At 37.7% G+C, this 27,993-nt stretch overlaps 1 protein-coding gene across 7 annotated transcripts in view; it reads left to right on the forward strand.

Annotated features, from left to right (window-relative positions):
• CHN1 (chimerin 1) overlaps nucleotides 1-27,993 on the forward strand; it is a 202,051-nt gene that overhangs the window by 90,459 nt on the left and 83,599 nt on the right. For 5 of the 7 annotated variants that reach the window (XM_044933506.2, XM_044933518.2, XM_006073585.4 and 2 more), the window contains one exon: nucleotides 27,593-27,881. The exons of 1 other annotated variant lie outside the window; for it this stretch is intronic. In XM_044933506.2, the coding sequence (XP_044789441.1) occupies nucleotides 27,593-27,881 (289 nt within the window). Of the gene's footprint in view, nucleotides 1-27,592; nucleotides 27,882-27,993 lie in introns of those variants that run through there. One more of the 7 variants, XM_025274598.3, reaches the window with a different exon arrangement.

Below are 27,993 nucleotides of genomic sequence, written 5' to 3' on the forward strand. Positions count from 1 at the left end.
GGAGAAGGGAATGGCAACCCACTTCAGTATTCTTGCCTGGAGAATTTCATGGACAGAGGAGCCCGGCAGTCTACAGTCCATGGTTCACAAAGAGTCTGACTTGGCTGCGCAACTAGTACTTTGACTTTCACGTTCATTGCCCTGTAAATTTTTTACATGTTATATATGCAGCCATCTATCATGTTTACTGGGCATGTCTTCTCTTTTGTTGGTTTTGACATAAACTATTTTAATTGTATGTGGTTGCATTTTCAGTGAGTCTTTTTCTTCCATTCTTCTTCAGCCTGGAAAGCACCACCTCCACAAGAGATTTGATTAGTTAAATTAGTTCTCTTCTAGTTTATGATGTATTGTATACATTTAACCTTTTAAACCCCAGTAACTTATTTTGATGTCATATGAGGTAAGTATTTCCCCAGTTATACCAAAGAAAGTATTATTTGGGGTTCTTTCTTCCAGATATTTGGTGTCATAGAAGTAAGGTAAAATGAATTTTGGATTTGGTGCATATGGCATCTTATTCCAGAGATTTTTTTTTTAAATTCTGAGAATCTTACAGTAAAACAAGAAGAGCACACATAAAAGATAATAATTTGTTCAGCTTTCTGTATTTCCCTAACTTTTTGACTACAAATACTGCTTATTAGTACCTCATATCATAAAATTTATTTCCAAGTAGATTTATTTGCTAATTGAGAACCAGTGGTTCACATTCAAATTCGAAGTAATCCTTTCTTTCCCAATTGTTAAAGGTCATTTTTAACATCATAATGCTGTCAACTATACTGTGGACTTTGCCAGACTTTTCCAAATTGAAGTTATGTTTATTTTTCCTTTCTTTAAACCTTAGTTTAAAAGACATGGTTAGTCATGTAGATCAGGTGTTGCCAAACTTTTTCTGTTAAAAATTCAGTAGCAAATATTAGAGATTTTGCAGGCCAATTGAGAATATTATGTTATGTAGGTACTTACACAGCTATTTAAAATATAACCATTGAAAAATACAGAATCCATTTTTAGCTCCTTTGCCTTACGAAACCAGATAGTGGCCTGGATTTGGCTGGTGAGGTATAGTGTGCCAATCCCTGATGTAGGCACTATCTGTTGTTCCTACTGCTGCAGTGGGCAAATCTTTGACTTCCTCGTGCATTCTAGAGTAGATGTATACACTGGGTCATAGCCACAAGGAAAAGAATATATTTACAGAGTGGTTTTACAACTTCATTTTGCTTCTATTGTTCACATATAATTCTTATTTTTTTTATCAGTGAATTTTAGAAATCTATACCATGCATGATGGGGCTTCCCTGGTGGCTCAGACGGTGAAGAATCTGTCTGCAGTGCAGGAGACCTGGGTTCAGTCCCTGGGTCAGGAAGATCCCTTGCAGAAGGGAATGTCCACCCACTCCAGTATTCTTGCCTGGAGAATTTCATGGACAGAGGAGCATGGCGGGCTATAGTCTGTGAGGTTGCAGAGAATCAAACATAACTGAGTAACTAACACATATGATGACTCTTTCTGATTTGTATTTGCTCTATGTGTTCTCTTCTGAGGGCCCTTACCTTTTTACTTTCTAAAACTTTTTCTGCTCTTTTTTTTTTAATATTAAAAAAGATTCTACTCTCTTAAATGTACATTTAAAAGGAAATGAAGAAAGTGGCAATGTGGGTGTGGGAGCCTTGGAGGCAATGGAGCCTGTCCTACTGGTAAAGAAGACGTTTAAAGCTCTGGATTTTTCCAGGAACTTTCCAAGCAAATCCAATCGCCATCAAACTTAAATTCTGCTCTTGATTTTCACTGTATTGTTATAACAGACAATTGAAAACATCATTGAGGGTGGTAGTAGCTAGATAATGGAAGATAATTTAGAGCCTTTCTGTTTGCACATATTTTAGCTCTTATTTTGTTACTGTCATAGAATTCTTAGGGTAGCTGGTGGCACATGGTGACAGAAAGTCATTCATACTATTACTTTAAAAAAATTTTATGTTATACTCAGAAAGACATGACCTCATAAAGGAAAATCCCCAAGTAAAAGAAACAGAAGTGGACTATCTTTTGTGGTAAGGAATAAGAATTGGGGTTCAGTTCAGTTGTCGCTCAGTCATGTCTGACTCTTTCCGACCCCATGAACCACAGCACACCAGGCCTCCCTGTCCATCACCAACTCCTGGAGTTTACCCAAACTCAAGTCGGTGATGCCATCTAACCATCTCATACTCTGTTGTCCCCTTCTTCTGCCTTTTGTCTTTCCCAACATCAGGGTCTTTTCCAATGAGTCACCTCTTCGCATCAGGTGGCCAAAATAGTGGAGTTTCAGCTTCAACATCAGTCTTTCCAATGAACACCCAGGACTCATCTCCTTTAGGATGGACTGGTTGGATCTCCTTGCAGTCCAAGGGACTCTCAAGAGTCTTCTCCAACACCACAGTTCAAAAGCATCAATTCTTCGGCGCTCAGCTTTCTTCACAGTCCAACTCTCACATCCATACATGACCACTGGAAAAACCATAGCCTTGACTAGATGGACCTTTGTTGGCAAAGTAATGTCTCTGCTTTTGAATATGCTCTCTAGGTTGGTCATAACTTTCCTTCCAAGGAGTAAGTGTCTTTTGATTTCAAGGCTACAATCACCATCCACAGTGATTTTGGAGCCCAAAAAATATAAAGTCTGTCACTGTTTCCCCATCTAATTGCCATGAAGTGATGGGACTGGATGCCATGATCTTAGTTTTCTGAATGTTGAGCTTTAAGCCAACTTCTTCACTCGCACTTTCATCAAGAGGCTCTTTAGTTTTTCTTCACTTTCTGCCATAAGGGTGGTGTCATCTGCATATCTGAGGTTATTGATGTTTCTCCCAGCAATCGTGATTCCAGCTTGTGTTTCTTCCAGCCCAGCATTTCTCATGATCTGCTCTGCATAGAAGTTAAATAAGCAGGGTGACAATATACAGCCTTGACGTACTCCTTTTCTATTTGGAACTAGTCTGTTGTTCCATGTCCAGTTCTAACTGTTGCTTCCTGACCTGCATACAGGTTTCTTAAGAGGCAGGTCAGGTGGTCTGGTATTCCCATGTCTTTCAGAATTTTCCACAGTTTCTTGTGATCCACACAGTCAAAGACTTTGGCATAGTCAGTAAAGCACAGATAGATGTTTTTCTGGAACTCTCTTGCTTTTTCGATGATCCAGCAGATGTTGGCAATTTGATCTCTGGTTCCTCTGCCTTTTCTAAAACGAGCTTGAACATCTGGAAGTTCACGGTTCACATATTGCTGAAGCCTGGCTTGGAGAATTTTGAGCATGAATTGGGATTAGGTTTGACTAAAAGTAACTAAGTAAGCATCAGTTTCTAGTACAAAATAGGTGTTTATTTTTCTCCCACATTCGAGAAATCTGGAAGTATTTCAAGGCCAATAGCCCTCTCCATGGTGGCAGATCCAGACTGGTCCCGTCTTAGCATTTTCCTGTGTGTGGCTTACAGTTTATCTCAGGTGGCTGCTGGAGTGCCAGACTGTGTCCACATTTCAGCTAGTAGACAGAAAGGGCGAAGACCCCTGTCACGTTCACTTAGATCCCATTGGCTATTCCAAGAGAAAAGCAGAGCAGACTGAGAAATGTGCTCTTCAGTTTAGGGAGCCATGTTTGCACCAGAAAATCAGAGGTTTTTTTGTGGAGGAACTCTAACGCAAAAGTAAATGATGGGTTACAGTTAGACTTTGTCTTATCTAGAGGCAGGTCATTCATTGTGGGAAATACTAAAAGCTGGTTCTTCTTTCCTTTTCCTTTTTCACCATGTACCTTTTTGTTGATAGGCCGGGAAGAGAACAGACTCTAATCAGTTCAGGGGAGCCTTGTCTCTCTAGGATTGTCAGAGCTACCTTGTTTAGCAAGCTTTCCAAATTCCGTGGTAATTATTTTTGTGTTGTTTTAATCGTTATGTGTTTCTTTGTTTCCAAAATAGAAGTGCATATATTTGTATCAATAGCTCAGATCACCACCTGGTAGGTTGGTGAAACTGTTATGAACTAGGAAGAGAAAGGATGCTTTTTATTCTATACAGCTGAACTTTGGAGTGTTTTAATTTTTTTAAATTATCTTGACAATAGGTAAAGTCTATCTTAGAAATGCCTAAAAAATACGTTTATGTATATTTGTATTTATAGCTCATACATGGACACGCACACACACACACATGCACCCACCTCTCCCTCCACACACACACAGATTTCTTTGAAGATAGTTTTGTCATGATCCTAAGGCAAATATTGATCTTTTGTCATTGATGCTGCAAGGATAGACTTCTGCCATGTCAAAATATAAAAGAATGAATGTACTTTCTCTTAGATTATAATGTATAAAATAATAAAAAGGTAGTATACAGAGTGATTCAGATTTTACTTATTTGGGGAAAAATCATCTTTCCATTCTCTAAATTTCAGTGGATTTCACAAAGTGGAATATCCATTTTAAATAAGAAAAAGCATGAGGTTCCAAATAATTAGTCAACTTTTTTTCTAGTCACATTTTGCCAGAACAGATTGAGAATACAGCAATTTTAGATTTGCCAGAATGTATCAATAGAAAATGGGGAAAGCAACTCTTCTCTTTCTTTGCTTCTCTCCTCCTTCCCCATTTTTTCATATTTATAAGCTGTTTCACTAAAGCATATATGATATGAATGTTGATATGACATTTATAGTGTAGATAAAAGTATAATTTATGCCATTATATGATAGGTGCATTTTATATATAAGGTTAGTGATATACATTAAAATTTAACTAGTTGAGTCTGGCATTTGTCCCTAAAATATGAATTTTGAAGATTTATTGATAAGCAGAATTAAGTACACTGATGTTGGAAACAGATATGTATTATATTCATGCATCTACCTAATTAAACTGCCCTGCCAGATATCACCAAACACTTTCCAGAAAACTGACTTAATTGTTCTTAGTGTTTAAAGAACTAAAGATTAGGAAAAGGTGACAGGTAGGTGACATTAGATCTTAAAAACAGAAGGAAATCAAGTGTGTACTTAAGATTGGAAAGAGGGAAGAGATCACAGATTAAGATGTAATGAAAGAGGTTTGTGGTTTTCTCTGTTACAGACTTAACCTTGTTGTTCAGTCGCTCAGTCATGTCTGACTCTTTGGGACCCCATGGACTCCAGCACTCCAGGCTTCCCTGTCCTTCACCATCTCCCAGAGTTTGCTCAAACTCATGTCCATTGAGTCAGTGATGCCATCCAACTATCTCATCCTCTGGTGCCCCATTCTCCTTCTGGCCCTCAATCTTTCCCAGCATCAGGGTCTTTTCCAGTGAGTTGGCTCTTTGCATCAGATGGCCATAGTATTGGTGCTTCAGCATCGGTACTTCCAATGAATATTGAAAGTTAGTTTTTTGAATGTTGAGTTTTAAGCCAACCTTTTCACTCCTCTTGCACCATCATCAAGAGGGTATTTAGTTCCTCTTCACTTTCTGCCATTAGAATGGTATCATCTGCATATCTGAGGTTGTTGATATTTCTCCCGCCAATCTTGATTCCAGTTTGTGAGTCTTGATTCCAGTTTGTGAGTCTCGATTCCAGTTTGTGAGCCCAGCATTTGCATGATGTTAAATAAGTAGGGTGACAAGGCCTTGACTGCTCCTTTCCCAATCTGAAACTAGTCTGTTGCTCCATGTCCGGTTTTAACTGATCTTTCTTGTCCTGCATACAGGTTTCTCAGGAGACATGTATGGTGGTCTGCTACTCCTGTCTCTTTAAGATTTTTCCACAGTTTGTTGTGATCCACACAGTTGTAAGCTTTCTCGTAGTCAGTGAAACAATTATTATTATTATTTTTTTAAATGCTGTTGCTTTTTCTATGATCCAGCAGATGTTAGCAATTTGATCTCTGGTTCCTCTGCCATTTTTAAATCCAGCTTGTTCATCTGGAAGTTCTTGGTTCACGGACTATTGAAGCCTAGTTTGAAGGATTTTGAACAATACCTTGCTACCATGTGTAGTGAGCACAATTGTGCAGTAATTTGAACATTCCTTGGCATTGCTTTTCTTGGGATCAGAATGAAAACTGACCTTTTCCATTCCTGTGACCACTGCTGAGTTTTTCAAATTTGCTGGCATATTGCGTGTAGTACTTTAACAATATCATCTCTTAGGATTTGAAATACCTCAGCTGGAATTCCATCACCTCCACTAACTTTGGTCGTAGGAATGCTTCCTAAGACCCACTTGACTTCACACTCCAGGATGTCTGGCTCTGGGTGAGTGAGCACACCATTGTGGTTATCTGGGCTAGTTTCTGGTTTTCTGTTTTAACAAACTTAACCTTTGTTATAGTCAATACATAGAGAAGTTAATGAGTTATATAGCAGTGTCCTATTCTCAGGAATATAAACTGGCTCTTTATACTCTTTTGAGGCTATAATAAATATATATAGGTCTCATATATAAAGAAGGTTTGTTTGTTTTTTTAATTCTAGGCTTAACCTTTGTGACATCCTTTTTCAGCTTATGTGAGTAAAACATATTGAAGCTGGAAATAGATCAGATCAGATCAGTTGCTCAGTCGTGTCCGACTCTTTGCGACCCCATGAATCGCAGCACGCCAGGCCTCCCTGTCCATCACCAACTCCCGGAGTTCACTCAGACTCACGTCCATCGAGTCAGTGATGCCATCCAGCCATCTCATCCTCTGTCGTCCCCTTCTCCTCCTGCCCCCAATCCCTCCCAGCATCAGAGTCTTTTCCAATGAGTCAACTCTTCGCATGAGGTAGCCAAAGTACTGGAGTTTCAGCTTTAGCATCATTCCTTCCAAAGAAATCCCAGGGCTGATCTCCTTCAGAATGGACTGGTTGGATCTCCTTGTTGTCCAAGGGACTCTCAAGAGTCTTCTCCAACACCAAAGTTCAAAAGCATCAATTCTTCGGCGCTCAGCCTTCTTCACAGTCCAGCTCTCACATCCATACATGACCACAGGAAAAAACATAGCCTTGACTAGACGAACCTTTGTTGGCAAAGTAATGTCTCTGCTTTTGAATATGCTATCTAGGTTGGTCATAACTTTCCTTCCAAGGAGTAAGCGTCTTTTAATTTCATGGCTGCAGTCACCATCTGTAGTGGTTTTGGTGCCCAGAAAAATAAAGTCAAGGACTTCATAAATACCATGTAAATATTGATAGATCTGGCCTTAAGAGTTCAGTATAGGTGCTGTCCTTAAATAATTAGTAAGCCTTTCATTTTTTCCTTGCATTAGAAATGTTTCAGTGTCTAGATTTCAGTCACATTTATATCTGTCTTCTACTGACTGAAAATATTAATCATCCTTCAATTCTCCTCTGTCAGTAAAGATAAGTAATTCCTATTAGTTGAGCTAAGGGAAAATGGAAACTTTGTATATATATATAATAAAAATAAATGTAATAAATTCTTTCAGATTTCAGAAACCTCCTCTGCCATGGATAAGGATAACTTTTCAAAGAGCATCATGGACATTGTATAGGTTAAGGATAACAACTTGCTTTATGTGAAGAGATGTATTTGAATTTGCTGGGGACGAGCAGTTATTGTCTCAGTGGAGTATCCCTTTGGTACTCCTAATCAATACCCTCATTTTTCTGAACTACATATATACATATACACATATATCTCTTTACTCTCAATAATTTTTAGGTATAGATTAAACTATTGCTTACTCTGTTCACATTGTTGTAGAGTGCATCTCTAGAACTTTGTCATCCTGCATGGCGAAACTGCAGCCACTGAACAATTCTCACTCTTTTTTCCCCCACCCCTGACAACCACCATTCTCCTTTCTGTTTCTGTGAGTTTGGTTATTGTAATATCTCATGTAAATAGAATTGTGTGGTATTTATCTTTTTGTAATTGGCTCACATTTCTATATCCATTCATCCTTCAGTGAGCATTTAGGTTGCTTACACATCTTAACCTGTTTTGAATAATGCTGCAGTATATATGGATCTGCAAATATCTCTTTAAGGTCCGTTTTTAGTTTTATGTATATGTGTATATATATCCTAAAATGGGATTGCTGGGTCATATGGTAGCTGTGTTTTTAATTTTTTGAGGAACCTTCATACTGTTTACTGTGAAGGCTATACCATTTACAATCCCACTAATAGTGCGTAAGGGTTCCGATTTCTCCACGTCTTCTCCAGTCCTTGTTGTTTTTGTCTTTTTGATGGTGGCCATACTGTTGACAGTGACGCAGTACCTCACTCTGGTGGTGATTTGTATCTCTCTGATAACTAGTGATGTTGAGCATCTTTTCATAATTTATTGACCATTTGTATACCTTCTTGGGCTTCCCTGGTGGCTCAGAGGTTAAAGCATCTGCCTACAATGCAGGAGACCTGGGTTCGATCCCTGGGTTGGGAAGAGCCCCTGGAGAAGGAAATGGTAACCCACTCCAGTATTCTTGCCTGGAGAATCCCATAGACAGAGAAGCCTGGTAGGCTACAGTCCAGGGGGTCGCAAAGAGTTGAACATGACTGGGCGACTTCACTTTCACTTTCATACCTTCTTGGAGAACTGTTATATTCAAGTCCTTTGTCCATTAAAAAAATTTCTTTAGTTGTATAAGTTCTTCTTATATCTCCTTATCTGATGCTGCTGCTGCTGCTGCTAAGTCGCTTCAGTTGTGTCCGACTCTGTGCAACCCCATAGACGGAAGCCCACCAGGTTCCCCTGTCCCTGGGATTCTCCAGGCAAGAACACTGGAGTGGGTTGCCATTTCCTTCTCCAGTGCATGAAAGTGAAAAGTGAAAGTGAAGTCGCTCAGTCGTGTCCGACTCTAGAGACCCCATGGACTATAGCCTACCAGGCTCCTCCGTCCATGGGATTTTCCAGGCAAGAGTACTGGAGTGGGGTGCCTTATCTGATACTGGTTTGTAAATATTTTCTCCCATTCTGTAGGTTACCTTTTCACTCTGTTGATTGCTTCCTTTGCTGTGCAAGAATTTTTCAGTTTGATGTAGTCCCATTTTTTGTTTTTGTTACTTGTGCTTTTGACATTATATATAAGAAATCATTACTCATTCCCTTGTCTTGAAGCTTTCCCCTGTTGTCGTCTTGGAGTATTATGGTTTCAGGTCTTACATGTAGGTCTGTAATATATTTTGAGTTAATTTTTATTTATGGTATCTTCATCCCCTTTCTTTTGGATACCAGTTTCACCAGCATCATTTGTTGAAGAGACTATCCTTTTGGCCATACTCAATATTTGTAATAACTGATATGGTTAAATAATTCTGAAAAAAATACATATTTTTTATATATATATGAGTGTGTGTATAAAAACTGAATCACTTTGCTGTATACAGGAAATGAAAACAACATTGTAAATAAACTGTACTTCAATAAAACGAATTAAAAAAACTTAAAGATCTTTTTAACATCTACATGAGTGTTTATTTTTGGGCTCTCCATTCTGTTTTGTTTTAGTTTTGTTGACCTTTCTTTATTATACTGTTTTTTTATTTTCTGTTTATTTCTTTTCTAATTTTTATTTCCTTTCTTCTGTTAACTTTGATTTTAGTTTGTTATTCTTTTTTTAGTTTCTTGAGGTGTGAAGTTACGTTGTTGATTTGAAACTCCTTTTTTAATGTAGAGGTTTATTGCCATAAAATTCTTTCTCAGTATGTTATGTTTTTATTTGTCTCAAGATATTTTCTAATTTCCCTTGTGATCTCTTCTTTGATCCCCTTGGTCATTCAAGAGCGCTGTGTAATTTACACATATTTGTGAATTTTCCAGGTTTCCTAGTGCTCTTGACTTTAGTTTTATGTTGTTGTGATTGGAAAAGACATTTGGTATGATTTAGTTTTCTTAAATTTGTTAGGACTTGATTTGTGCCAGCATGTGACACATGAATGTTCTCTGTGTGTTTGAGAAGAATAGGTATTCTGGTACTGTTGGGTGAATGTTTTGTAAGTCTTTTTCCAACTGATGTATAGTGTTATTCAAGTCCTCCCTTTTCTTATTGATCTGTCTGGTTCTATCCATTATTGAAAGTGGGATATTGAAATCTACTATTATGTAACTGTTTCTGCCTTCAGTTCCATGAATGAGTTTCATATATGTGGGTGCCCTAATGTTAAGTACATATATATTTATAATTGTAATATGTTCCTGGTGAATTGACCCTTTATAACTTTTTCCTGGTTTTTAAAAAAAATTTTAATTGAAGTATAGCTAATTTACAATGTTGTGTTTTTCATATACAGCAGTGATTCACTTTTACACATACACATACTTTTTTTTATATGATTTATTTCATTATGATTTATTACAGGATATTGAATCTAGTTCCCCAAGCTTCATAGTAGGACCATGTCATTTATCTATTTTATATGTGATAGTTTGTATCTGCTAATTCCAGACTCCTAAATTTAATTTATCCCTCCCTTTGGTAACTGTAAGTTTGTTTTCTATATCTGTGAGTCTGTTTCTGTTTCATAAATAAGTTCATTTGTGTAATATTTTAGATTCCACATACAACTGATACCATGTGGTATTTGTCTTTATCTTTGTGACTTCACGTGGTATGATAATCTCTAGGTCCGTCCATGTTGCTGCAAATGGCATTATTTCATTCTTTTTATGGCTAAGTAATATTCCACATCTTCTTTATGCATTCCTCTGTTGATAGACATTTAGATTGTTCCCGGGTCTTGGCTGTTATAAACAGTGCTGCTGTGAATATTGAGGTGCATGTATCTTTTCAAATTATAATTTTCTCCATATATATGCCCAGTAGTGGGAATTCTGAATCATTTGGCAACTCTGTTTTCCTTTTTTTTTAAGGAACCTCCATACAAGTTCTCCATAGTGACTGTACCAACTTACATTCCCACCAACATTGTAGTAGGAGTGTTCCCTTTTCTCCACACCCTTTCCAGCATTTTTCATTTGTAGACTTCTAAATAATGGCCATTCTGACCTGTATGAAGTGATACCTCATTGTAGCTTTGATTTGCATCTCTCTAATAACTAGCAGTGCTGAGCATCCTTTCATGGGCCTGTGGATCATATGTATGTCTTCTTTTAGGTCTGTTTAGGTCTTCTGCCCATTTTTTTAAAGATTTATTTATTTTTTTGGCTGTGATGGGTCTTCGTTGCTGCATGCTGGCTTTCTCTAGTTGCCACGAGCAAGGGCTACTCTTTGTTGCAGTGTGCAAGCTTCTCAGTGTGGTGGCTACTTTGTTGTGGAGCACAGGCTCTAGGTGCACACGCTTCAGCAGTTGTGGCTTGTGGGCTGTAGAGCTCGGGCTCAGTAGTTGTGGCACACAGGCTTAATTGTTCCACAGCATGTGGAATCTTCCCGGATCAGGGATGGAACCCATGTCCTTTTCATTGCAAGGTGGGTTCTTAACCACTGCCTTACCAGGGAAGCCCTGCTCATTTTTTGATTGAATGGTTTGTTTTTATTGTTATTGATTTATATGAGCTGTTTATACATTTTAGAAATTAATCCCTGTTGGTTGCATCATTTGCAGATATTTTCTCCCAGTCTGTAAATTGTCCTTTTTTTTTTGTTTACAAAAGCTTCTATTGCTGTGCAAAAGCTTCTAAGTTTGATTAGGTCCCATTTGTTTATTTTTGCTTTTATTTCTTTTACCTATGTTCTCTTCTAGGAGTTTTATGGTCTTGTGTCTTAAATTTAAGTCTTTAAACCATTTTGAGTTTACTTTTGTGTATGGCGAGAGGGTATGTTCTAACTTCATTGATGTACATGTGGCTGTCTAGCTTTCTCACCACCACGTGCTAAACAGATTGTCTTTTTTCCATTGTATGTTCTTGCCTCCTTTGTCAGAGGTTCATTGACGGTAGGCGTGTGGGTTTATTTCTAGGCTCTCTCTTCTGTTCAGTTGATCCATAGGTACGCTTTTGGGCCAATACCATGTTGTTTTGATTACTGTAGCTTTATAATATATGAACTCTGGGAGGGTTATTCCTCTAGCTTTGTTCTTTTTTCTCAGAATGGTTTTGATAATTCTGGATCTTTTCTGGTTCCATATTAATGTTGAGATTATTTATTCTAGTTCTGTGAAAAATGTCATGAGTAATTTGCTAGGGATCTCATTAAATCTATAGATTGCTTTGAGTAGTGTGGCTTTTATTTTTTAATTTTATTTATTTGGGGTTGGTTTACTTGGGAGGTTTATATTTGCTGATTGGGCCATGTTTCCCTGATTCTTCATGTAATGTATGATTTTCTTTCTGAGTTTTATGCATGTGTAAAGCAGCCATTTCTCTGAGACTTTAGACTGACTTCATTCAGAGGGAGCCCTTCACCAGTCTTCCCAGGTAGAGGTTATGAGGGCCTCGGACACCTTTTGAGGGTAGATGTGACTTCTTTAGGCTTGTGTGTGTGTGGTTTCCCTGTTAAAGACGCTTGTCAGTTTCTTTTTTAGGACTTTGTAATCTCTTGTGCTGTCTGGTGTCTTGATACAGCAGATTCTCTGGTATTACAGGAGCAAGTTATCCTGCTCTTTTTGTTTTCAGTAGCCCCTGGGCATCCAAAGTATGCCAGCTCCCTGTACACGTCCAAATTAGTCAAGACTAATACCAGTCCCTGTGAGTGGATATCTGAGAAACTGGAGCACAGGACACTTGCCCACTCTTCTGTCTCACCACTGAGGGCGAAACAACAAGTTGGGCGCCTTCTCTTGTCTGTCTGGGACACCATAGGCCCTCTGGTGCGGTAGCAGGCTACCCTCACTCTCCCTTGCTTTCAGCCCCACCATCCTGCCCCAGGCATCCAGACTGTACCAGTTCTGTTAGGACTCAGTCAGGCGAGATAGTAGCCCATCCCTTGGGCAACCCTCTGAAAAGCCAGAATGCTAGACACAGGTCCACTCTTGTCCTCTTCTCGTGCCTCCTCCTCCACCTCTAGGTGTAACCTAGACAAGCCACAAGCCAGGCTGAGCTGTGCTGACTTAGGGAAGGGGCAATCATGGATAAAATACATCTCTTCTTAACTCTGCTTACAGTGCAGCTCTTCTTGGCTTTGCACTCACTTGGGGCTACTGCAGTTTCTTAAACAGTTTTTAGAGTTCTCATAAAAGAATTCTGGTCCATAAATTGTTGTTAATTCTGTGTCTCTCTGAGGGAATGAGGGCTAGAACTTCCTGTTCCTCCATGTTGTTCTTGGGTACCTTTTAATGCTTATCTCATTAAATATGTTAAACGCTTCTTCTAGTTTGTCATCCTGCCTACCCACACTTTTTACATTGTCCTGTTTTCCCTGAGCCTAGAACAATCCTCCTCTGAATGTCTCATGTTACCCCCAGATTAAAATAGCTGCCCTATGGCTCTTGTCATCCTTCTCAGTGAGCGTTCCTCTGTCCTCCTGCTCCCCATCTGCCCGTTTCAGACAATTGTGTTGGGTCTTGGCTCTGCTTCCACTATCAGTTGTGGTCATTCTCCAAGCCACAGATTGACTCCTCTTGCTAGATCTTTCAAAATTTTCCCTAAGGATTCTAATAGATGTTTGCTGCCAGGTTTTTAGGCTCACGCAGAAATCTATTTATGGCTGAGTTGTTTTTATTTTTATGAATGGTACCTAATGTGCAGGGTTATATTTCAGTCTCTAATGATTCATTGATACCTGATATTGTTGATCACATGGTTTTTAGTTTATTTTCTGAAAAGATCTTCATGTATTCCTTGAGTATCCCTAGGAACAAGGTACTATCCACAGTAATAATCTATTTACATGTCTATTTATCTTTACAGGTGAACTGAGGTTCTCCAGGGCAATAACTCTTCTTCATGTTGGTTTCTTCAAATTTTTATTTAATTTAATAAAATTGCATTGGATAATTTTCAGACTTAGAATACTTCCCTGTGATATAGTTATTTATACAAATAGGAATTGAAGAAATCCATTTTTCGTTCTATTTATTGCTTTATTGCTCTATTTATTGTTTCCTTAGCTGTATTACTCTTAGAAATACATTTGACCTAATTATTGGGCTTTGGACCTGTTTTTTTAAATCAGTATGTGGTCAATGGTTCAGAACATGGTTTTGCAGTCAGACAGTCCTGGATTCAAACTCTGGTTCCAGCATTTTCTGTATGACTTTGGGCAAATTATTTATCTCCTTAAAGCCCAGTTTTTAAAATCATAAAATGAGTTGTAATACCTCATATGTATTGGAAGGGTTATTTGGGATAACGCATAGTGTGTGGGACTTCCCAGGTGACTCAGTGGTAAAGAATCTGCCTCCCAGTGCAGGAGATGCAAGAGGTGCAGGTTTGATCCCTGAGTCAGGAAGATCCCCTGGAGTAGGAAGTGGCAAGTCACTCCAGTATGGGATTACTGGGAAATCCCATGAACAGAGGAGCCTGGTGTACTAAAGTCCATGGCGTTGCAAAGAGTTGGACACAACTGAGCAACTGAGTATGCATGCATACATAAGTGTGTAGCACATAACACTCAAATATTAAATTGTGTTATTAATATGAATACATACAGATAACATTATGTATTACATTTTAAGCTCTTACTAGCCATTAAAAGTCAACATGTGGCAACCATAACTATATTGATGATTCTTTTTTTTTCTAGCTAACAGGTTGATTATATCTGATGCCTAATATCATTGGAGATATGAAAGTATTTAAGAACAACTTCAGAAACACAGAAGCAATTACAAAGCTTTCCATAACTAAAATCCTGGTCTAGTTGTATTTAAAATCTGATGAGAACAATATCCATCAGTTTAAAGTGAATCTTCTTGGTAGGAACTGAGACATTCAAACACAAAGGGGTTTGTGCTGTGTGATTCCATTTACATAAAATAATAGAAATTTATAGTGACCAAAAGCAAATAAGTCATTGAATAGGACAAGAGATAGAGGTATAGGCTACAAAAGAACATGAAGATACTTTTGGGGGTATTAAAAATGTTGCTGAATCTTGACTGTGGTAATAGCATCTGTCAAAGCTCTTTTAATTATCCACATTAAATGGGTACAGTTTATTGTCCATAAATTATATATTAATAAATTGATTTTTAAAGCGAGGCATTTTATGATGCATTTAATGTAGTAATTTGCAGATTGTTAATGACCTCTAGGTAATAAACTTAAAGCTATAAGCAAATTTAGGCTAGTCTCTGCTCATCTACAGTAGCATCCTACTTATCTGATGGTCAGACGGTTGGTAACCCCAGGTCTCCAAAGTATGGCCAAGAGGCTGGGAAGTGCCTTTGAGGGGCTAAATAGTTGCACAGAGCCTAGATGTTTATAGTGAAAGAATGCTCAGGAATCCCCACTATAATCTATTTAATCTAGCTTTATATAAAATATTTATAAACCCTTGTGTCTTTTTTCCAAGCTTACTGCATATTAAGTAGTGAATTAAAAGATGAGCACAGGTGATAACCTGCAAAGAAGAATTTTTATTTTTTTATATTTATTTATTTTATTTGGATGCACCAATTCTTAGTTGTGGCAAATGGGTTCTAGTTCCCTGACCAGGGATCGAATCAGGGTCTCCTGCATTGGGATCACTCAGTCTTAGCCTCTGGATCCTCAGGGAAGTCCCAGAAGATTTTTAAAATATAAAGTTAGATTTAAGAACTATAAGTTCAATAATTAGGGGCCATATAGATCAGGGTAAGGCAACTCAATACACTACAATAGCGTCTGTGATATTTCTGTATTCAGACACCAAAGTTTTAGTAGTACATTCATTGTAATAAACCTGAACCTTCAAGAAAAACATTGAATCATAGTCTGTTTGTAATACTTAGTATTGTGTAGTTTATACAGAAATGACTAAATAAAAACATTTTGTTGTTTAAAGGAATTAAATAGTAGGAAGCTGGAAAACATATATGAACATGTGAGTTTCTGTTTGTACCGCCCCCCACACTTATCAAGCATTAACACATATATATATATAACTCCATGCTTTTGTAAACCTTTATAGTAGTGTGACTTTATCCTGAAGTTATAGGCTCTTGGAAACAATATTTTAATAAACTTTTAGTGGGACTGGTCACCAACTCTTGAATAAGCCAAATCTGTTTTTGTTATACAAATAGACTGATGTTTCCAGATCTTCCCTGGTTTTGATAAGATTATGATGTGTGTACGTTACTTTTCTGTAAGTGAAAGTGAAGTTGCTCAGTCGTGTCCGACTCTGCGACCCCATGGACTGTAGCCTACCAGGCTCCTCCGTCCATGGGATTTTCCAGGCAAGAGTTCTGGAGTGGGTTGCCATTTCCTTCTCCAGGGGATCTTCCCAACCCAGGGATTGAACCCAGGTCTCCCGCATTGTAGGCAGACGCTTTACCATCTGAGCATTGACTAGACATAATACTTAATACTGTCTCTGATTTAATAGTAAAATGAAAACTGAGGGTAGCAGAAGATACTATAATTGATTTACTACATTTAGAAGATTGTATTTCATTTATTTACTTCCAGTGTTGATATGGAAAGGAGTTCATGTTATCCACATCATCACACTGAGAGCAGATGTGTTACACCAGACAGAACTCTAGGGATCTGCTTATATTTTGGCTATTCTGTTGTTACATGCATTTTTTAGTATACTTTTTTTTTTTTTTAATGTATAGCTGGTCAACTTAAGGGAAAGTATTAATGAAGTCTTTACTGAGTCTGTTCAACTGTAATGAACCATTAACAATTTTTAAGACAGAAAGTGATGTGATAGGATCTGTCTTGGGATAAACCTTGGTAGCTGTAGGAAGAATGGGTGGAGTCTACATATATTCAAAAAGATCAATAAATTAAGTTTAAACGTAGAGGGAGTTCGAAGACTCTCAGGTAATTATGAAAGTTTTGACAGGGTTGACTGGGTAGGTGGTAGTTCTGTTAAGGGATGTTAGGAATGACTTTCTAAAGGTGTGGAAGAGATGAGAAAGTTGATAAGTTAGCTGGGGGAACATATTGATTTGATCGTGCTTAGAGATGCTTGGGGAGAAAGGCATACATGAAATCAGGTTGGGCTGCCAGGGAGAGACTATAAAGCAGTCTCTAAACAATGGATTGGGTTTTTTAAAAATTTGTTTTCTTTGAAATTGTTGGTTTGTGTATATTAGCCTGCCTATTTTACAGTTTTAGGAGCTTGGATCTAATTGTTTCATCTATATTATGAGGGAGTTGGAGTAGACTTATGTTTCTCTTAACTTTAATCCACATAAGAATCACCTCAGAATCTTGTTAACAAGATTCTTTATCTGAAGGTCTGGGTGGGACCTGCAGGCCTTCCAGTGGCCATTTGCGGATGTGAGAGTTGGACCATCAAGAAAGCTGAGCACCAAAGAATTAATGCTTTTGAACTGTGGTCCTGAAGAAGATTCTTGAGAGTCCCTTAGACAACAAGGAGATCAAACCAGTCAATCCTAAAGGAAATCAGCCCTGAATATTCACTGGAAGGACTGATGCTGAAGCTGAAACTCCAGTACTTTGGCCACCTGATGCAAAGAGCTGACTCATTGGAAAAGACGATGATGCTGGGAAAGATTGAGGGCAAGAGGAGAAGGGGACGACAGAGGATGACATGCTTGGATGCACCACTGACTCAATGGACATGAGTTTGAGCAAACTTCAGGAGATAGTGAAGGACAGGGAAGCTTGGTGCTACAGTCCATGGGGTCGCAAGGAGTCAGACACAACGGAGCAACTGAACAACAGGACAATCACAAAGATCTTTTCTGTCTCCAGAGTTTCATCTTTCAATCTTAAGGTTTTTTGTAAAGTAGGAGAAGCCAGAGTTCTTATACTTTATTCATTCAACATACATTTTTATTTTGTGATTGGCAGATGAACCAATAGGTATAGGTAAGGCTCAGTAAAAGCACATTATTAATTAATAGCTTTGCCAAGCTAATATTATAGTTCCAGAAAATTGTCACCTGGTTTTCTTTCATATATTTTTCATTGGATTATATGCATTTATTTTAACATATTCTCATTTTCAAATCTTTCATTGTAGTTTAGTTAGCTATCAAGTTGAACAGTTGATTGAAATTGAGACATGTTTCTGTGATGGTGCAGACTTATACATATACCTTCTTTCTGGAGTAATGATACTGACATATACTTAAGTAAATTATCTTTCCCAGTCTTAGTCACTCATCAGTATAAAACACAGCATCACTGCAGGAGGAGAAGGGGACGACAGAGGATGAGATGGCTGGATGGCATCACCAACTCAATGGACATGAGTGTGGGTAAACTCCAGGAGTTGGTGATGGGCAGGGAGGCCTGGCATGCTGTGATTCATGGGGTCTCAAAGAGTCGAACATGACTGAGCAACTGAACTGAACTGACTGAGGAATGAGTAGGTACAGGAGGAAGAGATGAGTAAAGAAGAGAGATTTTACAAATTTAAGATTCAAGATACTATCACTAAAATTGTATGGTAAAGAGATTTTACCAGGGGATAAGCTTCTCCCTGCATTTAAGGAACTTTGGGGGCCTCTTGAAGAAGACCAGTTAGTATGGTGGGACGGGTCTTCAAGACCAACCCTCCTTATCCAGTCTTTGCTTGGATTTGTTTTCATTCTAACAGTTCTGTTAACTGGTATCCTAAAGACATAGAGGAATTCATCCAGCAGTTCATAAATAAGAAAGTTTCATGGATTTCATGGAAGTGAAATTCTAATACGTGTAGTTCCTTTGTGAGGGATGGTCATTTATTAATGTAAGTAAAATCCTAGGCATTTCTTAAAGATATCAACCTTTTACTTTAAATATTTATTTATTTGGCTGTGCCAGGTCTTACTTGCAGCATATGCGGTCTAGTTCCCTGACCAGGGATCAAACCTGGGCCCCCTGCATTAGGAGCTCACAGTCTTAGCTACTGGACCATTAGGGAACTCTAAAAGGTATCAATATTTAAAAATACCCCAAGTTAATATCATTCACTGACTTATTTTTTAAAATGTATACATATATTTTAAAATTTTATGTATTTATTGTTGGCTGTGCTGGCTCTTCATTACCATGTGGGCTTTTTTTCTAGATATAGAGAGCGAGGGCTACTAGCTAGTTGTCGTGCTCTGGCTTCTCACTGCACAGTGACTTCTCTTGTTGCAGGGCACAAGCTCTAAGGTGTATGGGCTTCCGTAATTGTGGCTCCTGGGCTCTAGAGCACAGACTTAGTAGTTGTGGCACAGAGACTTCGTTGCTGTGCGGCATGTGGGATCTTTTTGGATCAGGGATCAAATTCATGTCTCCTGCATTGACAGGTGAATTCTTTACTGCTAAGATACCAAGGAAGGCCCCATTCACTGACTTCTAAACATTGTTTTTGAAATGAACGTATGCCTTTATTATCAGGAATGTCTTCCTGGTGTCTTTAAAGAATGGCTTGTCTGGATAGAGTATCCTCACTGTATGGTTATCACATCTCTGTTTTTTGACATTTATTGTTACTGTAGAGAAATTGGGAAACAGTCTTCCTCCTCCTCCCCCCCCATCCCCCATCCTCCACCCCTATATGGACTGTTTCCTGCCTGGTGATCTGAAAATTCTTTGTTTTTCAAATTTAGTAGCTTAAACTAGGACATATTTTAATGTTGATAGTTCTTTAATAAACTTATCCATCAGACAGTGTACTCTTTCTTCTTGAGATTTAGTTCTTTTCCTCCTGGAATATTTCCCAAATTATATTTCTGCCTAAGTGTTCTGTTCTGTTTGTTGCCATCTGAACCTCGGGCGTTTTTTAATGTTGTATTTTCTTAATCTTCTGTGTTTGTTGTTGTTTAGTGGCTTAGTCCTGTCCAATTCTTCCATGGCCTCCCTGGATTGTAGCCCACCAGGCTCCTCTGTCCATGGGATTTCCCAGGCAGGGATATCGGAGTGGGTTTCCATTTCCTCTCCAGGGGATCTTGCTGACCCAGGGATTGAACCTGCATCTCCTGCATTGCAGGCAGATTCTCTACTGTCTGAGCCACCTGGGAAGCCCTCTGTGTGTGTCGTCTACCCCATAATTGATGTGCTGTTTTATTTTTCTACTTTCAGTGTGTTTCTTCAGGTCTTACCTCCATGCCACCATTTTGTTTTTAGTCTTGTTGATTCTGTTCCCTACCATTTCTAGTTATTTATTGGATTTATAGTCATAGTATTTTGATACTCAGTTTCTCTCAGCTGTATAATCTTTTTTCATGTCACTATTTTAAAAGCTCAGCATTGAATTCTCTCACTAAATTTATATTCTTAGATTCCATGTAACGCACTTATAAGGAATCTGTTTCTTGTTGGCTTTCTCTTTCAAGGTAAGGTCTTTGAGTTTTGTGTGGATGCTATGTTCTTTGCTTTTATTCTTTAAACAAAAAAAATATTTTGCCATATTATGGTGGCGTGAGGGATCTTAGTTTCCTGACCAGGGATTGAACTTGTGTCCCCTGTAGTGGAAGTGCAGAGTCCTAACCTCTGGGCCACCAGAGAATTCCTACTTTGTACAAATTTACTATAAAGTAAACCATATAAAAATATATAAAACTTATGTGTACAGTATTAAAATAGATTACATTTAAATATACGTAAACTTACATAATCCCTACCTATCAAGTATTATATTTTAATGGTAGTCCAGACTTCGGACTACCATTGGTGGCTCAGACGGTGAAGTGTCTGCCTACAATGTGGGAGACCCGGGTTCGATCCCTGGGTTGGGAAGATCCCCTGGCGAAGGAAATGGCAACCCACTCCACTATTCTCGCCTAGAAAATCCCATGGACAGAGGAGCCTCTTAGGCTGCAATCCATGGGTTCGCAAAGAATTGGACACAACTGAGCAACTTCACTTCAGTTTCCAGAAGGTTCTTATGTTTTCCTTTCTTATAATTATCTCTACTTTCCTCACTGCCGTTAACCACTAGACTCACTTTGTAATTATCCTGAATGCTTTTGTTTATAGTATTACCATCCACATATACATTCTGATATAATGCAGTTGAATTTTGCCTGCTTTTGGACTTATATAATTGAATCACACTCTATGTGCTGTTTTGTGACATGTTAATTTTTCCCAACATATTTTAAAAATTCATCCAGATTGTTGCATGTATGTTGTATGTTTTCCTTGCTGTATAGGATTTTATTGTATTAGTCAGGGTTCTCCTGACTAACAGAACCAATAGGATGTGTATGTATATGGAAAGAGACTTACCTCAGGGAACCCGCTCACATGATTGTGGAGGCTGGCAAGTCTAAGTCTGCATTGTGGGCGTGCAGGCCTGAGACCCAGGAGAGCAGATGATGCAAAGTCCAATGGCAGTCTTCTGGAGAATTCCCTCAGAAAGAAATTGCTTCAAGGCCAGTCATTTTGTTCTATTTAGGTCTTCAACTGACTAAGACCCAGCCAATTATGCAGAGTAATCTGCTTTACTCAAAGTTCACTGATTTAAATGTGAGTCTCATCTGAAAACACCCTTCCAGTTAACCTAGAAAATTAACCACCACAGTATGTATACCACAGGATTTTTTTTGTCATATTGGGAATTTATGTGGTTTCAAGGTTTAGGCATTTTGAGCATTGCTCCTGCTGTTTGTGTATTTCTTTCCTAGAGCACATAGTCATTCATATTGTATGGAGTATTACATAGGAATAAAATTGTTGTGTCATAGGTATACATATATTCAAGTTTACTGGATCATTTTAAACCATTTTGTTAAAAAGTATGCCAGGTATTGGTTTTATATCCTTGCCAGTGGCTAATATTGTCTGAGTTACAAAAGCTCACCATTATGAAGATTTAATTTGTATTTACTGGACCACTCTTTGAGCATCTTTTCATGTTTACCGTTTTGGTGTGGGCCTATTTTTTTCCATTACGTAAACTTATATTCTTCAGTTGTGATAAATTCTCCTGAATTACCTTTTAGATTTCTTCCCCTTCTATTTTCTCCATTCTCTTTTCAGAGCTCCTGTTACCTACATGTTGGACTTCCTGGATTGATTCTCTATCTTATTTTTCCTCTATTTTTCATCTGTTTGTCATTTTGTTCTTCTTAAATATCTTCTCAACTTTATTTTTTATTTCTTCTTTAAATTTTTCATTTATGTTATATTTTCTTTTTCTGCTCATTTTTCTATGTATTCTACATTGTTCCTTTTCTGTAGCATCCTAATACTTCTTGCTGAATCCTATTCAAGAATAGAAATATGAACTGTCCTACTTTGTTTCTTTTAGCATACTGATAATTTAAAAAATATTGTCATCTTTTGGTTTGTTTCTTTCAGCTTGTTTTGATTCCATTTGTTTGCCTTTATCCTTCATCAAAGAGATTTTCCTCAGATATCAGTTGATCCTCAGCCTACTGCTCATAATTTAAGTTTATTTGGCACTAAATGAATAGAACTAGACAGGAAAGAAAAGGAAGGACTGGAACAACACTATACATCAGTTGGACCTAACAGACCTGTACAGAACACTCACCCAACAGCAGCAGAATACACGTTCTTCTCAAGCACACAGAGAACATCCATATATCACATGTTGGTCACCAGACACGTCTTAAGGAATGTAAGAAAACTGAATCATACCAAAAATCTGTTCCAGTCACAGTGAAATGAAATTAGAAGTCAAGCAGTAGGAAAAATGGAAAATTCACAGACGTGTAGAAATTAAACAGCACACTCTTGGGTCAAAGGAGAAATCACACGGGAAATTAGAAAATATCTTGAGGCAAATAAAAACTAAAAAGTTGACTAGTAGTTCTGAGAGCTTGAGGGAAGCATCCCAAATATAGGATGATGTCTCTATTTTATGTCTTTTCAGGTGAGCTGATAAGATTTCCCAGGGAAGAGTCTTCCATTCTTTTTTTAAGGAAAGAGAGATGAAGTCTCAATCTTCAGTGTTTAAAACTCACTCAGTTTACAGGATGATATCTCTGCCTTCTACTCTATCTGGTGTTCCTCAGTTCAAAATCTCCTTGATTTACTATCCAGAGAACAGAGCTCAAGTCTTCCACCCGCGTGGGGACAGGGACAAGATTGGGGAATGTAGGGGCATAGCTAATTGTTTCTTAAACAGATCTTCTGCAGTAATTCTTCCATGTCAGTTCCACCTTCCAGAGCTGCCTGGTGCCACCTTTGAAGGTTTAGTTAGATACACTGGTCTTCTCCTTTCCTCAAGATGATTTATTTTGCCAAGGGAATATCATCGTTGAGTTCACATATCTTAATATTTTATGCCATTTTGCCATCCAGAATTATACAGCAAGATAGGAATAAGTAGTATCCTAACAAAAGTTTTAGATGGAGAAAATATTTTGAAATTGTGTATAGCTATGTTCTCTCTCCCTCAGCCTTTCTTAGTTAAATTCATTTTTTAGTATTCAAGTGAATGCCTCCTCATATTCTTGTCTCTCTTTCAACCTTCTTCCAAGAGTATGTTTATGATTAGAATTTATGAGATATTTTACCACTAGCTTCTTTGACTCTGATAAAAATACATGAATACGTATTTATGATAAATAAAATTGTTTTTGTATGTTGGTTTCTGGAAATAGTTCTAACATTTTATTGTTAACTTAGACAAATGTGTTGTATATGTTTTGTTTTCTGTTTGTTAACAGGAAACATCTGTTAGCTTAGAGCTTTCCTTTGAAGGGATACTTCCCAATACTTTGGGCTCAAATCACAACTAAATTCTTTATTTCAGAAAAAAGTAAAGACCCCAAAGGTCATTCTTTGTATCTATTTTCATCATTTTGTACCTCTAGACTGAGTTTTTCTTTTATGAGTGCAGTTTACTTGCTAAAAAATAGAAAGGATGGTATTAAGAGTTCTGTTCACTTTTTAAAGTTAGTTCTTAGAATTATGTATTTTGAAATTCATCTGAATTTAAATAGGCACAGCATTAAAACAGTTTTTCAAAACATGAAAACCAAAACCTGAAGTCACTGGATAAAAAGGCATTCTTTCTAGAAAGTCATAATTATGTATATCAGTAGCAGTACAGAACAGATTATTCTGGTCTTTCTTTTCTGTTAGCTGCAGTACCACTTTGGAGAAAACAAATTTTCATCTAGTTGAACTCTATCTAGGTGAGAGTTGGACCTATACAGTTTTGAACACGTTCATCAAAAAATGAACAGCTATTTAAAAATAAGGGCAGAAGCAGAGGGTGAATATATGAAAAGATGAAAAGAATATTTTCCTATAAACATTAAGGGAAAATGGTTTAGCATTAACAGGTTTTACAAATTAATACTCTGCTTTCAAGAGTTCTGTGTGTGTTAGTCTCTGTCATGTCTGACTCTTTGTGATCCCATGGATTGGGGCCTGCCAGGTGCCTCTGTCCATGAGATTCTCCAGGCAAGAATACTGGAGTGGGTTGCCATTCCCTTCTCCAGGGGATCTTCCCAACCCAGGGATCAAACTCGGGTCTCCTGCATTGCAGGCAGATTCTTTACTGTCTGAGCCACCAGAGTTATCGCTGGGTCCATTTAAAACATCCTGCTTTCAATACAAGTATATATACTGACCTCTTTTCTTTGAAATCAGAAACCTAACTCCCAAGGCCCTGTGGAAGGACTCTTCCAGCTTCTCTCCTCCCCTCTTTGCGCTCTGTTTATAGTTCCACTCAGTTAACCACATAGTATAAACCTGCGGCATCCTGAGTGAAAAAACTCACAAGGAACTCCTCTTTGCCTTTCATTGGCTGTAAAGTCAACCAGTGCAGATGTTCCTACACAACCAGTTTTACTTCAGTACCTATTATTGAATATCTTTTGTTTTACTTTATTGTTTGATAATCATTGTGTTATTCTCTGCAAAAGTCTAAGCTAACATAGGAGACAGGAGACTGCACTTGAACCTACTATCTACAGTTGACCCTTGAACAGTGTTGTGATTAGGGATGCCTACCCTCTGCTCAGTAAAAATCCACATATCACTTACAGTTGGCCCTCTCTATCTGTGATATCCACTATCAGATCTGCGGATTCAGCCAGCCTCAGATAATGTAGTGCTTGCTATAGGATTTACTGTTGAAAAAACCCAAGTCATCAGTGCAGTTCAAACCTGTGTTGTTCAAGGGTTAACTGTATGTAACTTTATCTTAAATATTCTTATGTAATCCTCACAGTCAAGTAATGTTACTTTGTATAGAGTAATGTTATTTCTGTATCTTGGTGCAGAATCTGAAGAATGATTTTCCCAAAATCTCCTCACTGAGTGGCAGATCCCAGGATATAAACTTAATTTGTCTGATGCAGAAGCCTGAAGTTTTTTATTAAACACAAAGGAACCAGGACTTGCCTTCCCCTGTCCAAACCCTCTTTCAAGACTGCAAAGGTCTTTTGTATTGGGACATAAACAATAACTCAGATCTTATGTGGGTTTGAGTGTATATGTTAGATCTTGTTAAACATTGAGTTTCTTGGTTTTCATAATGTGAGGGGGATATTGGACTGACTTGGTATCATGTATCACTGTATAGGAATGTAACTTTTCTGTATGTGAATAAGGTCATATATATTATAATCATTTTTTAGAAAACCACCTAAAGATAAACTTGTAAAAGTTCAGCATTTCGTCTTGTCTTTGTATTGGAAATTGGGAATCATGCACACAATCTCTTAAAGTCACTAAGTTGAGAACAAACTTTCTTAGACTTTTTTGCCCAATAACATAGAAGTAGCCAGGAAACCCCTCCTTGAATGGCTTGTAAAGAGCTTCATTGTAAAGGGTCAAGAAGTCTAACCTTAGATTTCCACTCTTCAGTTAACCATCCCACCCCTGTGAGGCCAGTTCAGCCATCTTCCCTTCTGCCCTCTGCTCCCATACTTAGCAGATTTCAGAAGACAGTTGAGTGACAAACACCTTCCACCGTTGCTTAGATGGTCTTTAAGTGTCATACGCATTGTGAAACTGCTTATTTGTAAAATCTTAAGCCCCTGTGGAATAAAATGGTCTAATCCCTTACTGAACTGCCTTGAATGCAAGTGAAATATAAAAGAGCTTAATGTTAAACAATACTGTGTTTATTGCTGTATGAACCTTACAAAAATTATAAAGTGGCTTTCTATGTTTATTTTGCAGTAACAAATAATGAATATTAGTGAAGAGGAAATAATAAAAGCAGTGTATTTAACTCAAAAAAAGTGTATATTTAACTTTGGTATAGAAATTTTACCTCCCAACTTTTTAGACATACATCATAAGGGAAATTTACTTGGGAGAAATATCTCTTTAATGTTAGAGGAAAATGAGAATGGGAAGTGGAATTATATGGATCATTCAATTGAATATAAACTAAAATTTAATTGCTCTTAAAGAACCAAAAGCTAGATCAGTTATATTTTAGAAGAAGGACCAGCATGTATAGAATATTGGGTTCTAGATTAAATAACTATTAAAGTCTAATTTGAATGACAGAATCAGAGATACCTCAGGCCATTATTTAAAAAAAAAAAATGATTCATTTTGTAGGGCACATTTAAACTGAAATCTTAAAAAAATTCTCACTTCTGTCTTCTTGAAATGTAACCTATACCAGAATAGTATTGTTGCATAAGTTTGCAGTTCTATTTAAACACTTAAACAGCTATTAATTTAGTGTTTAGTTCATCTCTGTTCTGTGTATTTTTAACAGTGAAATTAAATATATCCTTTCTGATTTGTTTGGTTTTAAATTAGGCTCACTCAGGGCTATCTTCCAGAGACTGTGAGATGGCCCTTAGTGCTTTTTGGCATCAGCTTTTATTAAAGTCAGTGCATGTTCTTGTCTTTGTAATCTTGGAAGGACATTAGGCTAGTTGTGCCAACTTGGATCCATTTCTGAGGTTTACCGCAGGAAGCAAAATACTGAACTTATCATAAACCATTCTTCTTCAGTTTTTTTTTTTTTAAATGCCACTGAAATGTGACTGAAGTAAAAATAGAATTTCTCGAGTCCAGTAGTTTATGACTTATATGCCCTGTATGTATTCCAAGCATCTCTTGCCCAGACTCAGCAAGCAGATAGAAGGATGACTATGTAAAAGGGAAGAGCGTGTCCTTAACCCATGGCTAGAAATAGCATAAGTGTGTTTCTGTGCCATCTTGCTCTACTTATGACTCAGGTTCTGGAATCAGCTCTTCTTTAAATGATTGCTGGCATCACACCTAGGTGAGCCCTTAGTGGTGCTTTCCCCTTAAAAGACACGAATGCTGGGATCTGAAGTATATTGAATACTTTTATTGATCAACTTGGAAAGAACATGCTAATACAGAAATGTCATATATAGTTGACCAGTTGATTATTAACTGTGTTCTAATAGTATATGAGGTTTATTTTCCACTGTTTTTCCTAGAATCATAATGAAGTGGCTTAAAAAGATAAATAAGAACAAAATTTACCTTCTAGGGTAGGCCTGCTTTGGTCTAATTATCCCTCATAGTTGCAAATTCATTCTTTGTGTTCAAAAGTTTAACTTTCCATATTCCAGACGATTCATAGAGATTAGCCACAGTTTTTTTAAACAAACAAAGAAGACACACACAGAGCAATAGTTTTAATTTTTTTTTTTTTCGGAAAGAATTCACTTGCTTACTTTTCTTAAAAACATCTTTCCCATTTCATTGAGGCAGATTTGGAAGTCAAACCAGAAACTTCAGGCTCTACTACGATGGAAAGCACTTTGTTGGGGAGAAGCGCTTTGAGTCCATCCACGATCTGGTGACTGATGGATTGATTACTCTCTATATTGAAACCAAGGCAGCAGAATACATTGCCAAGATGACGATAAACCCAATTTATGAGCACATAGGATACACAACCTTAAACAGAGAGCCAGCATACCAAAAACATATGCCAGTCCTGAAAGAGACACTTGATGAGAAAGATTCTACAGGCCAGGATGGGGTGTCAGAGAAAAGGGTAAGCTACCATGAAACCACACTTTATCTTCTTCTGTTTGGGGTCCTTATAAGAAAACCATTATTGCCAGAAGAGATTGACTTCTCCATGGTGCTTTGGAAAGGGTGTGCCT

This window comes from Bubalus bubalis, chromosome 2 (genome assembly GCF_019923935.1).
Source record: "Bubalus bubalis isolate 160015118507 breed Murrah chromosome 2, NDDB_SH_1, whole genome shotgun sequence".
Taxonomy (NCBI): domain Eukaryota; kingdom Metazoa; phylum Chordata; class Mammalia; order Artiodactyla; family Bovidae; genus Bubalus; species Bubalus bubalis.